The 12,426-nt window shown below is 42.7% G+C and overlaps 1 protein-coding gene across 1 annotated transcript in view; it reads right to left on the reverse strand.

The window, feature by feature from the left end:
- LOC140734949 (calcium-activated potassium channel subunit beta-4-like) overlaps positions 1–7,402 on the reverse strand; it is a 28,647-nt gene extending 21,245 nt beyond the window's left edge. Inside the window, exon 1 of the mRNA XM_073059683.1 lies at positions 6,584–7,402. Within this exon, the coding sequence (XP_072915784.1) occupies positions 6,584–6,919 (336 nt within the window). The 5' untranslated portion in view covers positions 6,920–7,402. The remainder of the gene's footprint in view (positions 1–6,583) is intronic.
- Between the last annotated feature and the right edge of the window lie 5,024 nt (positions 7,403–12,426).

Consider the following 12,426-nt stretch of genomic DNA (forward strand, 5'->3'; position numbering starts at 1 on the left):
CATCCAGGTGAAGACAAAGGAGTTAAAATGAGGGAATCTGCCAGATTAGAATCAGGTTTAAAATCATCAGCATATGCTGTGAAATTTGTTGTTGCGCGGCAGCAGTACATTGCAATACCTAAAAACTGTAAATTATGTTAAGTGTATATATTTTTTAAGTTAAATAAGTAGTGCCAAAAGAGGAAATAAAAAGTAATGAGGTTCAATGTCCATTCAGAAATCTGATGGCAGAGGGGGAGAAGCTGTTTCTGAATTGTTGAGTGTGTGCCTTCAGGCTGCTATACCTCCTTCCTGATGGTAACAATGAGAAGCCGGCACGTGATGAGGGCACAAGAGGGTGATGGGGGTCCTTAACAGTGGATGCCATCTTTTTAATCCATCACTCCCTGAAGATGTCCTGGTTGCTGGGGAGGCTAGTGCCTACGATGGAGCTGACTGAGCTTACAACTTTCTGCAGCTTCTTTCGGCAAATTTGCACGTGACATTTTCTCTGACCTGCAGGTCCGTTAAGAGGAACAAGGGAATTCACTGGGAATGTCTTACAATGTTGCTTTCAAACAGGAAACCAAACCAAGTAAAGAGAAATTCCTAGAGGAGAAAATTACCAGACATCAGCACTGAAGAGATCATAAAGATTCATTGTAGGTTAAGATACCATTCCTAATATAGTCCACTCACTACAGACAGAATATCAATACTACATGTAGTCTGGCTGTTATGTTTCCAGTATTACACATCCAGAATTTTGTAGGCTATAGCAGGGGCTCCCGACTTTGTGTTACAGACCCCTCAGTTAATGACGAAGCTCCATGGCATAAAAAAGGTTGGGAACGCCTGCTATAAGGAAATATTCAGATTCTATAAAAGTAATTGCATAGACTAACTTTTGTAAATTCTTACCCATTGTAGTGTATTTAATATTTCAGTAATAATGTTTGATTAAGCATTATTTGTTTACATAACTCATTATGGGTCGTATGTAAGTAATACATAATGGTATACATAATTACACCACCACGTCATATGTGAGCACGTTCTCTAAAGAAAATGAAAGTAAAACACTAAGTAGATACATTGCCCGGCTCCCGTGTTTATCCTTCAATTAATTTCTGGAGTTACAAAACATACATCCATGATGACATATTCTCATTCCCTGTAACATGACGCCTTTCTGACATCTTGAACCAGTCTGTCATTCTCCTCGGACTTCTCTCACTAACAAGGAATTTTCACCCACAGAACTGCAGCTCACTGGATGTTTTTTGTTTCTCGTACCATTCTCTGTAAACTTTAGAGACCGTTGTGTGTGAAAATGCACCATTTTCTGTAAACTTCAGTTACTAACTGTAGACTGTTGTGTGTGAATATCCTAGGAGATCAGCAGTTCCTGAGATACACTAACCACCCCATCTGGCACCAACAATCATGGTTGTTTTATTTTCCTTCTCATCCCCATTCTCCAGCCTTCTTCCTATAACCTTTGACGCCCTTGAAAATTTTCTTTTCCATAGCATCTGTGCAATGAATTCCACAGATTCACCACCATCTTGTTAAAAAAAATTCTTCATCTCTGTTCTAAAGGAATTCTATTCTGAGGCTGTGCCCTCTGGTTCCAGACCCTACGACTAATGAAAACATCCTCTAGTTATGGTTGGTCAGGGTCAACCATGGATGTTGTATCCTAACTGTCTATTATCAGTCGATATGCAAGCCAGGGCAGAACAATATGGAGAGCAAGCACCTGTTATGCAGCAGACTCCTCTCTCCACACAGATGATGAAACCAAATTAAAAAGGCAGAGACCAACACAGTTTAGTACCAGCAGTGTTGCAGGAGTTGCCAGTCAACATTGAACTCAGCAGAGGACTGCCTTGGGGACTCCAGCACCAGATGTTTCCTTAGGGTTCACTCCTGAAGCCTTCCCTATGAGTGGGTATAACATAAAGCAGCAGAATGATATCCTTTTAGACAGAGGGTTGTGAATCTGGAGTAATGATCTTCGAGATTCTGGAATGGTTCTGGAAGACTGGAAAATTGCAAATGTCACTCCACTCTTCAAGAAGGGAGAGAGGCAGAAGAAAGGAAACTATAGACCAGTTAGTCCAACCTCAGAGGTTGGGAATATGTTGGAGTCGATTACTGTATTAAGAAAGAGGTCTCAGGATACTTGGAGGAACTTGATAAAATAGGTCATAGTCAGCATGGTTTCCTCAAGAGAAAATCTTGCCTGGCAAATCTGTTGGAATTCTTGAAGAAATAACAAACAGGATAGACAAAGGAGAATTGGTTAATGTTGTATATTTGGACTTTCAGAAGGCCTTTGACAAGGTGCCACACATGAGGCTGCTTAACAAGTTACGAGCCCATGGTAATACAGGAAAAATACTAGCTTGGATAAAACAGTGCCTGATTGGCATGAAGCAAAGAGTGGGAATAAAGGGAGCTTTTTCTGGTTAGCTGCCAGTGGCTAGTGGTGTTCTACAGGGGTTTGTGTTGGGACCAATTCCTTTATGTTATATGTCAATGATTTGGATGATGGATTTGATGGCTTTCTTGCAAAGTTTGCAGATGATATGAAGATAGGTGGAGGGGCAGGTAGTTTTGAGGAAGTAGAGAGGCTACAGAAGGATAGACAGATTAGAAGAATGGGCAAAGAAGTGGCAGATGGAATACTATGTCCAAACATGTATGGTCAGGCACTTTGTAGAATAAATGAAAGGTAGGTTTGACAATTTTCTAAATGGAGAGAAAATACAAAAAACGGAGGCTCAAGGAGACTTAGGAGTCCTTGTGCAGGATTCCCTAGAGGTTAATTTGCAGGTTGAGTCTGTGATAAGGGAGGCAAATGCAATGTTAGCATTCATTTCAAGAGGACTTAGAATATAAAAGCAAGGATGTAATGTTCAGACTTTATAAAGTACTGGTGAGGCCTCACTTGAAGTATCATGAGCAGTTTTGGGCCCCTTATCTTAGAAAGGATGTGGTGAATCTGGAGAGGGTTCAAAGGACGTTCATAAAAGTGATTCCAGGATTGAAGGGCTTGTCATATGAAGAGTGTTTGATGGCTCTGGGCCTGTATTCACTAGAATTCAGAAGAATGGGTGGTGACATTATTGAAACCTATCGAATGGTTTAAGGCTTTGATAGAGTGGATGTGGAGAGAATGTTTCCTATGGTGAGAGAGTCTAAGACCGGACGATACAGACTCAGAATAGAGGGCCACCCTTTTAGAAAGAAGATGAGGAAGAATTTTTTTTAGCCAGTGAATGGTGAATCTGTGGAATTTTTTGCCACAGGCAGCTGTAGAGGCCAAGTCTTTGTGTATATTTATGGCAGAGGTTGATAGATTCTTGATTGATCAGGGCAAGAAATGATACAGAGAGAAGGCAGGAGAGTGGGGCTGAGAGGAAAATTGGATCAGCCATGATGAAATGATGGAGCAAACAATGGTTCAAAGGGCCTAATTCTGCTTCTATGTCTTAAGGCCTTATGGTCTAAATGATGTATTAATATTAATGGGGTTTTTTTTGCTTCTTACTCATGGAGTGATTGGAAACATTAAGAAATTTACTCGTTTTGTGTACTGCAGTATTTTCCATTAGATGTTCATACAGTTGGGCTATGTGAAAGTAAATGACCCTTACGGGAATCAAATGCATTGTCATACAACACACACAAAATTCTGGTGGAATGCAGCAGGCCAGGCAGCATCTACAAGGAGAAGCACTGTCGACATTTCGGGCCAAGACCCTTTGTCAGGACTAACCGAAAGGAGAGATACTAAGAGATTTAAAACTAGTGGGGGAAGGGGGAAATGCGAAATGATAGGAGAAGACCAGAGGGGGTGGGATGAAGCTAAGAGCCGGAAAGGTGATTGGCGAAAGTGATACAGAACTGGAGAAGGGAAATGATCATGGGACGGGAGGCCTCGGGAGAAAGAAAGGGGGAGGGGAGCACCAGAGGGAGATGGAGAACAGGCAGAGTGATGGGCAGAGAGAGAAAAAAAACAAACAACTAAATATTGTTAGGGATGGGGTAAGAAGGGGAGGAGGGGCATTAACGGAAGTTAGAGAAGTCAATGTTCATGCCATCAGGTTGGAGGCTACCCAGCCGGTATATAAGGTGTTGTTCCTCCAACCAGAGTGTGGCTTCATCTTGACAAATGCATTGTCATGTTTGCTGCCAGCTTACTAAGTGATGTGTTTTGTGGCACTTTGTGAATTCAAGATTGTTTAATATCATTTCCAGTACAAAACTGTAAAGAAAAATGAAATAATTGTTACTCCACATCTGATGCAGCAGAAAAAAACAGTAATATAAGGAACACACAATAAAAAAAAATAAATGCATAAGATAGCTCATATATGTAGATCGATTGTATGTCCATAAAGTGACGCTAGGCACAGGAGTGTCTGTACTTCAGGTGACTGACAGGAAATGATAAAGTAGTGGTGGCTGGGGGTGTGGAGGGGTGGGTTAGTGGGTGGAGTTGGTGATCAGCCCTACTGCTTGGGGAAAGTAACTGCTTGAGCCTGGTTATCTTGACGTGGACGATATATAGCCTCCTCTCTGATGGGAGTGGGATAAACAGTCTATGAGCAGAGTGGCTGAGATTCTTCATGATGCTACTGGCCCTATACCAGCACCTTCCTGTATACATGTTCTTGTTGGCAGGAACGCTGGTGCCAGTGATGTGTTGGGCAGCTTTGACTACCTGTTGTAGAGCCTTCCTGTCCGCCGCGGTGCAGTGGTGCAGCTTGTTAGCATGCACTCTACTGCACATCGCAATTAAACGCAAGTGCAGCACGATTAAATATGTGAACAATAGAAGGGTGAATGGTTAACTTTAAGAAAAAGGCCTCATCTGTCTTGAATATTAGATCATTGCACTTCGCGTGTACATTAACTACCCTGTCAACAAAACAACCTCTGGGCCCAACAAGTTCTTAACTAATCAGGGTATCAAAGGCTACAGGGAGAAGACAAGAGAATGGGGTTGAGAGGGTTAATGAATCAGCCATGATGAAATGGCTGAATAGACTCAATGGATCGAATAGCCTAATTCTGTTTCTGTGTCATATGGTCAACTAGATTTCTTAAATTATGTCCAGCCATGTACTTTCATAAACTGTAGACAGGGTTTAAAGCTCAGACTCAGATCATCATCTTAATGTGTCGTGCCTAATGACACGGCAATCATGGTCTTTAACCATGATTAATCTTGGCAAGTTTTTCCTACAGAGGTGGCTTCCCATTGCCTCATCCTGGACAGCATCTTTACAAGACAGTTAACCCCAGCCGTTATCAATACTCTTCAGATATTGCCTGGCATCAGTGGTCACGTAACCAGGACTTGTGATATGCACCAGCTGCTCATATGACCATCCACACCTGCGTCCATGGCTTCATGTGACCCTGATCGGGGGAAGGGCTAAGCAGGTGCTACACCTTGCCCAAGAGTGACCTGCAGGCTAGTGGTGGGAAGGAGTGCCTGACACTCCTTTGGTAGAGACATATCTCTACCTCAGATGCGGTTCAAAATCTTCATTGTTGTAACACCTACCACTCAAAGGAAGCCCAACTCTTTTCAAAGAAAGACTTAATAGAATATTAAGCCTTTCAAAATCATGTAGTGCATATTGACCAATGAATTCAAGTTGTAATGTAGAAGATGCATGGTTAGTTTTTGACCAGGCAATTTGTTTCAACTACAACTGCTGAGGATTGAATATTGGCCAGAACCAAAGTGTTTATCTAGTTGCATTTGGAAAACTTCCCAAGTGCATTCTATGCCAGTCTGAAGTGAGTACAGCTGGGTTTTTAGTTTAAAGTCTCATCACAGCAAGCCCTCTGGAACTCAGCGCCTGATTCACAGGCCAGAATGCTATCTCAAGACATGGTGTCAGGCATCCCAGCATATCAGGGAAACCATCTCAGCATATCATGGATTCTGTCTATGCTTCTCGCTGTCTCAGTAAAGCAGCCAGCATGATCAACAACCCCAGCCGTTCCAGACCTTCTTCCCTCTCCCACTGGGCCCAAGACACAAAACACTCAAAGCAAGTGAATGACAGCCTCCACCCCATTGTCATGGGTGATTCCCAAATACGATCAGACAACTTTGGACCTCACAATCTACCTTATGATCTTGTACTTTATATTTTACCTGCACTGCACTTTTTCAGTAGCTGTTACACTTCATTCTGCATTGCTCTTGTTTTGCTTTGTTCTACCTCAATACACGGTGTAATGACCTAATCTGTATAAACAGTATGCAAAACGAACTTTTTACTGTATTTCGGTACATATGACAATAATAAACCAATTTCAATTTTGCAAGACAAGGTAACAACTGCAGTTTGTAATCACAACCGATTAATTTCAAAAAAAGTTTTCAAGGTTTTATTTCGAATAGCCTGAAGCTCACGGCATGACTAAAAATGTATTTAGATATAAGAAATAACGCTTAATGCAACTTAACAAACACTTGGAAAAATGTTTTTTTAAAAAATACGTTATCAAGGGCATTGCTGTATGCTTATTTCACAGCTATTTTCTATGTCACGGCAGCGAGGCACTTTACCTTGGGATTCAAGAGGAGTTGTTTCTCGTCGTAATGGAGCAGCGCTCTGCTGTTTGACTGGGAATTGTTGACGAAGATCTGGAGACAGGGATAGAGCGACGTCCCTTTGCAATCTGTCCCACATGTAAAAGTGCACTCAGACATCTCCCCGATCTGCCGCAACGACACAACGGTGCAGTTGGCAGCCTTACACTGCATGCTGTTTAGCGTGGGGTTTAACCAGCAAAACCCAAGGATGAACAAGGAAATGATTCCCGCGACGATGAGAAAGAATCCGAGTCTGATGGTTTTATCCTCTGCTTCAGAATACTCATAAGCCACCCTGACCTTCGCCATGAGGTACACACTGGGTGTGAGGAATTAACAGACGCTTCTCAATGCATTCGAGATTTCGCTGTTCCAAACTTCTGACAGTTAAACAATTCAGTTTCGGCGGCTGGCGGGTGGAAGTACTGAATTACTTACTTGTTTTGCGGCGGAATTGTCTTGTTTTAACTGTAAGCTGCAGCCCAGACGCGCGACTTGCATTCGCCGTGACCCAGAGCGGCTGAAAGCCCGGCAGCTACATCTGGATTAGGTAAGCCTCTTATATAGAAATAGAACACAGCTCCAAGAGGCTGCTGTTTACGAACTGGTCTGGTAAGTACCATGTCTGCACCCGTCACCCACCTAGATTGGACTGCCAGCCGGGAGGAGTGTCTAATACATTTGTTCCCCTTAGGAAGAGCGAGGTGGTATTTATGGTCAGCAGAGTGCCGCCACTAATAGCCATCTCCCCACGGGCGCCAGCTTGGGCGAGTTATTTACCAAGAGTACCAAGTGCCTCAACAAAAATCACATTTAAACATCCATTGATCAGCTGTCCATCCGAAATTCGTCTAAAACACGCCCCACTATTACTACGTCGAAACACTAAATGCCAATCAAATTTACATATTATTTAATTCGAGTCACTTTACCGAGAAGCAACTGGACAATGCAATGCATTCATATGTATACTTAAAAATAAAACCAAGGATCATATTTATTTGTAAACATTTGTGCCAAATTTCCCGAACGAGAGACTCTCTTCAAACCGGAGACCGAAGCAAGATGATTTGCATAATATTTACCGCCACGGAAAAATTGTAAACAAAAAAAAAATCAAAGTAAAGCTGCCGATGTTGGAAATCCGAAATGAGTACAGGAAGTGCTGGAAATACTCAGCAGGTCAAGCAGCTACTGTGGAAAGAGAAACAGTTGCCGTTTCAGGCCCAGAGTCCTTCCTGTTCAGAGGAAGGGATTCTGACCTAAACGTTGACTTTTTCCTCTTTCCACAGGTTCTGCTTGACAGGGAATTTCTGGCCACGTCTTTCACTCTTGCAGCAGTATCCGCATCATATATGAAAGAGGCCCATGGAAAGTGCTTGCAGACAGCACTGCTAAGTAACCAATCTCCATAGAGCTTCCTGTCAAACTCCAGCTACCAACTTTCCATAATTCGCTGTCAAAGGACACAGACTATTCGTTTATTATTTACAACACCCCGAACTGTTCAAGTGACATAATATGGCTTCAAAGAAGAATGATGGATTTGTAGTTATAAATAGCGCCTCTAACCGTTTTCAGAACTCTTCGCCTCAGCAATTAACTTGCGTTCAGCCAATCGATTTATCCATCCATTGGGTTGTTTTCTGGCTGTCCCTAAATTTATTCGATTACGTCTTTAGCTTTGGTCACTTAAATCAAGTAACTTTTAAAACTTTCTAAAAACTTCCAGAACAGTGGAAAGTGCGTTTATGAATTGAAAATACTCAGGTCTGATAGGACCCGGGTAGAGACAAAGGGGAAAATGCTTCGCGTCTGTGGAAAGAGAAACATAGCGTTTCGAGTCAGTGACCTTTTGTCATATCCTTCTGATAAAAGATCACAGATGTGAAATATCTCGAGAGGTGCTGTTGGAGCAGTAGAGTACTTCCAGCATTCTGCTTTAATGTCAGAAGTACGGCAGCTGCAGTATTTTACAGGAGTGAGACCTATTGACGATACAACATCCGGGCTCACTGGAGGATTCCTCCCTTTATCTCCAGCCGGAGCCCATTAGCTTCTTGAGTCCCTATTGTCAACTGACCGCCGACTCTTGGGAAGCGATACATCGGAGTTTGTGCCAAATAACTGCACAGAAACTAGCCCTGCGTCATGGCATTTCGCCACAGTGGCAACATAATCGCCCACGGGCTGTAAGGCAAAACAAAATGCAATATGAACTTCCAATTAGAGGATAACATACATTTAGAAAACTCAGGACAGCTGTTTACTTGCTCTAATCAACGCGCAAAATTTTATTGGGCCTTGGGTCATGCTGTGCTTTACAGGATATTTACACTTGTCGAATCCGAGTTTTCCCTGAACCACGGGCCCATTATACTCCGATCCTTGCTTCTGGTGCATATAATATTTAAATGTGTCATTTGTTTCATATCGTCTAAACTATCAGGAGTCCGCACACTACCTGTAAGGTATTTACATATACTAAGTACATCAATCGGTTGAAACCGAAATTGCCATGAAACAGCAGACGCACAAACAGCCAAAATAAACTGTGATCTATTTAGGCCACGGTTTAATGTCCTAATACGCCAGACTGGTGATCAGTACAACCTGGTACAACAGAAACTGGGGCCAAGACAACAGATGTGAACTTGTACCGCTAGCGATATGCCACCCACACCCCTCCCCTCCCCTCCCAACGTGAGTGCAGTCCCTCGATCAATGGTGCTTTCAGCTAATAACCTACATTCTTACATGGTCGTTAACATATTAAGTAGTCCGGGTAGCTGATCAGTTTTGAGACTTTGAGTCTAGCCCATAGAAATAATTTTGTATACGAAATTATCAGGGGTATTACAGATAGGGAAATGCAAGCAGCCCCCCCCCCCATGAGGTTGGTAAAAGTGTGCAAATACTAAATAAATAAATTTGGAGAGCATGAGATTAAGGGCCATTAGAAGTGTGTCCATTGGTTGTAAGAACATTTCAATGAGAGGGCTGGTGAAGGTTGTCCGTCTGGTACAGGAGCCTGATATTTGAGGGGTGATAACTGTTCTTGAGCCTGGTGGCGTGAGTCCTGAGGTTCTTGTACTTTCTTCCTGATGGAAGCAGCGAGTAGAGTATGGCATGGATGGTGGGTTCCTTGACGATGGACGCTGCGACAACACTCTGTGTAGATGTGCTAAATCGTATGGACGGCTTTACCCGTGATGGACTGGGCCGTATCCACTACTTTCTGTAGGATTTTCCATTCAAAGGCCGTGATGCAGCCAGTCAATATACTCCCCACCACACATCTATAGAAGTTTGTCAAAGTTTTAGATTTAATGCCGAATCTTCGCAAACCTCCAAGGAAGCAGAAGAGCTGCCGAGGAGTTTAAAACTGCTGACCTCTCCGCCTGTGACCCCCCGACGAGGACTGGGTCATGGACCTGCGGCAATCTAACTGCACAAGGAGGCATTGAGGCCACGGTTCTGAAGGTGAAAGATGAAATGTTTAAGGGAAACATGAAGGGTGTTGAGAGTCTGGAACGAGCTGCCAGCGGGAGTAGTGAATGCAAGTTCGATTTCAACATTTAGATGAAATTTGTACAAATAGATGGGAGGGGAATGGATGTCTATGGTCCAGGTGCAGTTGGATGGGACTAGACACTGACCAGATGGGCCGAAGGGCCCCATTCTATGCTGTACTGCTCTAAATGGAAATCTTGGCCAAAGGGTCAAATTTTAAGGAGCCGAGAGGATTCCAAAGTTTTGGGCCTTCCTTAGACGTTAATGCAGACTGTTGATATTAAGATCAAAGAATCAAAGATGCCCAAAAGGGCAGATTGGGGGGGGGGGGGGTGGGGGCGCTGAGATCTGGGAGCTTGGAGATGGCCGGTTCAATGTTTGTGCCTTCGCAAAATTACAATTTCATCCCTTGGAAATCGATCGGATCATTTCTCCCAACCCTTCAAATTGTGCGGAAGGTGCAAGGGATGAGCCATATTCTGACGCTTCCGTTCAGTTCGCTTCTTCGCATTAACCAGAATTGATGAGGGGAATAATACAAAACCAGCGCATCAATCATAGTCTCACACATTACCAAGGAAACAGGGTCAGCATACAAGAGGGAAGGATTCATTCAGCGGTCTCACCTTCCTTTGAGGATAGCGTTCTGTTGAGACGGGTGAGATACAAGCTTAATTTAAATACTTCCCGATCTTCAGCTCATGTTGTAATTAATGTAATGAAATCCCCTGCTACTCCACTGAAATAGGACGAAGACTTGGTTATGTGCATTGTTTCTCACAAGTTTTGTAATAAGATCCTAAACTAATTATATGGGAGACGGGTGCAGAGGAAGACAGAGAGATAACAGTTAATTAGTCGAACACCTTCAATTTTGAATGCTGCATAATTAAAAAAGTTTTTGTAAACTCATTCCAACAGACAAGCGGTAAACACATTTTAAGTGCCATTAGTGAACAATAAAGTACTAACACAGTCAAATTGGTAACTGCAGACTTTAAAATAAATCCACGTCTGTCCAGGCGCCGCAGTATCCAGTGAAGATTGTTGACACGTTGGAACTTGAACTGTCACAGGCATTATTGGCCTTACCGGCGGAACCTACATTCCCAGCTGTAAATTCTAAAGTATTGCGATGTTAGATGTGTCTAATGTCCTTCCGAGTAGCATCGGTGTCTACTTAATAATTATATTAAGGACCAGGGATGCGACTTCAAATTTACGTGGGGAGAACCATGAAAGGGAAGGCCCCTTGCAACAGCAACAAGTATGTCCAGTACACCACTGACTAGTTTATCGTTGCATTTAAAGAACAAAATACAGGTAAGAAAATACAGAAGTCTAAGGTCAGAAATGCATTATTACGAAAATACCAGCGCTTCCATTGCCGGTTAAAGTGACAACATGATTCTGGCCATTAAATCAAAGTACCCGATCCACATAGGCAAGTAACTAGTCTCAGGCAACCCTACTGTAGGTCAACTCGTGAGTGTTCACAAACGATTCAATATATTTGTATAACAAAGAAAGCATAAAGGCTCGGACATTGAAGTTTAAGGGAAGTTTGAATATGTATACGGATGGGAGGGGTATGGAGGGTTACGGTCCCGATGCAGGTCAATGGGAGTAGGCAGTTTAAATGGTTCGACACGGACTAGATGAACCGAAGGGCCCCTTTTCTGCCGTACTTTTCTATGACTTTATCAATTTAATTGACAATTGAAAGCGTCCTGCCACACGCTGATGCTTTTTCTTCTCCTTGGATCACAGTCCCAAACTATCGGATTTCATTTCAGACTTCAGGACAAGGAAACTGACTATACTCACAACAATGTTCGTTTCCATTTTTGTGCACAAAATCTTTAAATGATGTAACCTTTGATTTTTAGTTGGTATGGGAATCTGGGTGACCTAGATTTATTTTCAGTGTACATCAAGGCAGAGACTAAATGATCAAGCAGAACTAAGTATAGAACATGCCATTTTTGAGTGAAATTGGGTTTTGAATTTAAAAATAATTAGTCATGGATTTTTGAATGAAGACACCAGAAAGAAACCACTTCACGGACCAAAAGGTTCGCTATACACAGTTTGGACAGGTTTCAGAAGGGCGGGAGGGGGAAAGGTTACAAATGCTTTCAGCACACCAGGGTTGGTAGGAAAATAGATGCATGGTAACTCAGTCACTTATTTCTGCAAAATGGTATCTGGAAAAGGTATAGTTGAGTTGATCTTGATGCCCTCACAAACAAGCAGCCCAGTTAGGGGTGGGGGTGGGGAGGAGAACTAGCATCCACAAACAT

This window comes from Hemitrygon akajei, chromosome 10 (genome assembly GCF_048418815.1).
Source record: "Hemitrygon akajei chromosome 10, sHemAka1.3, whole genome shotgun sequence".
In the NCBI taxonomy this organism is placed as follows: domain Eukaryota; kingdom Metazoa; phylum Chordata; class Chondrichthyes; order Myliobatiformes; family Dasyatidae; genus Hemitrygon; species Hemitrygon akajei.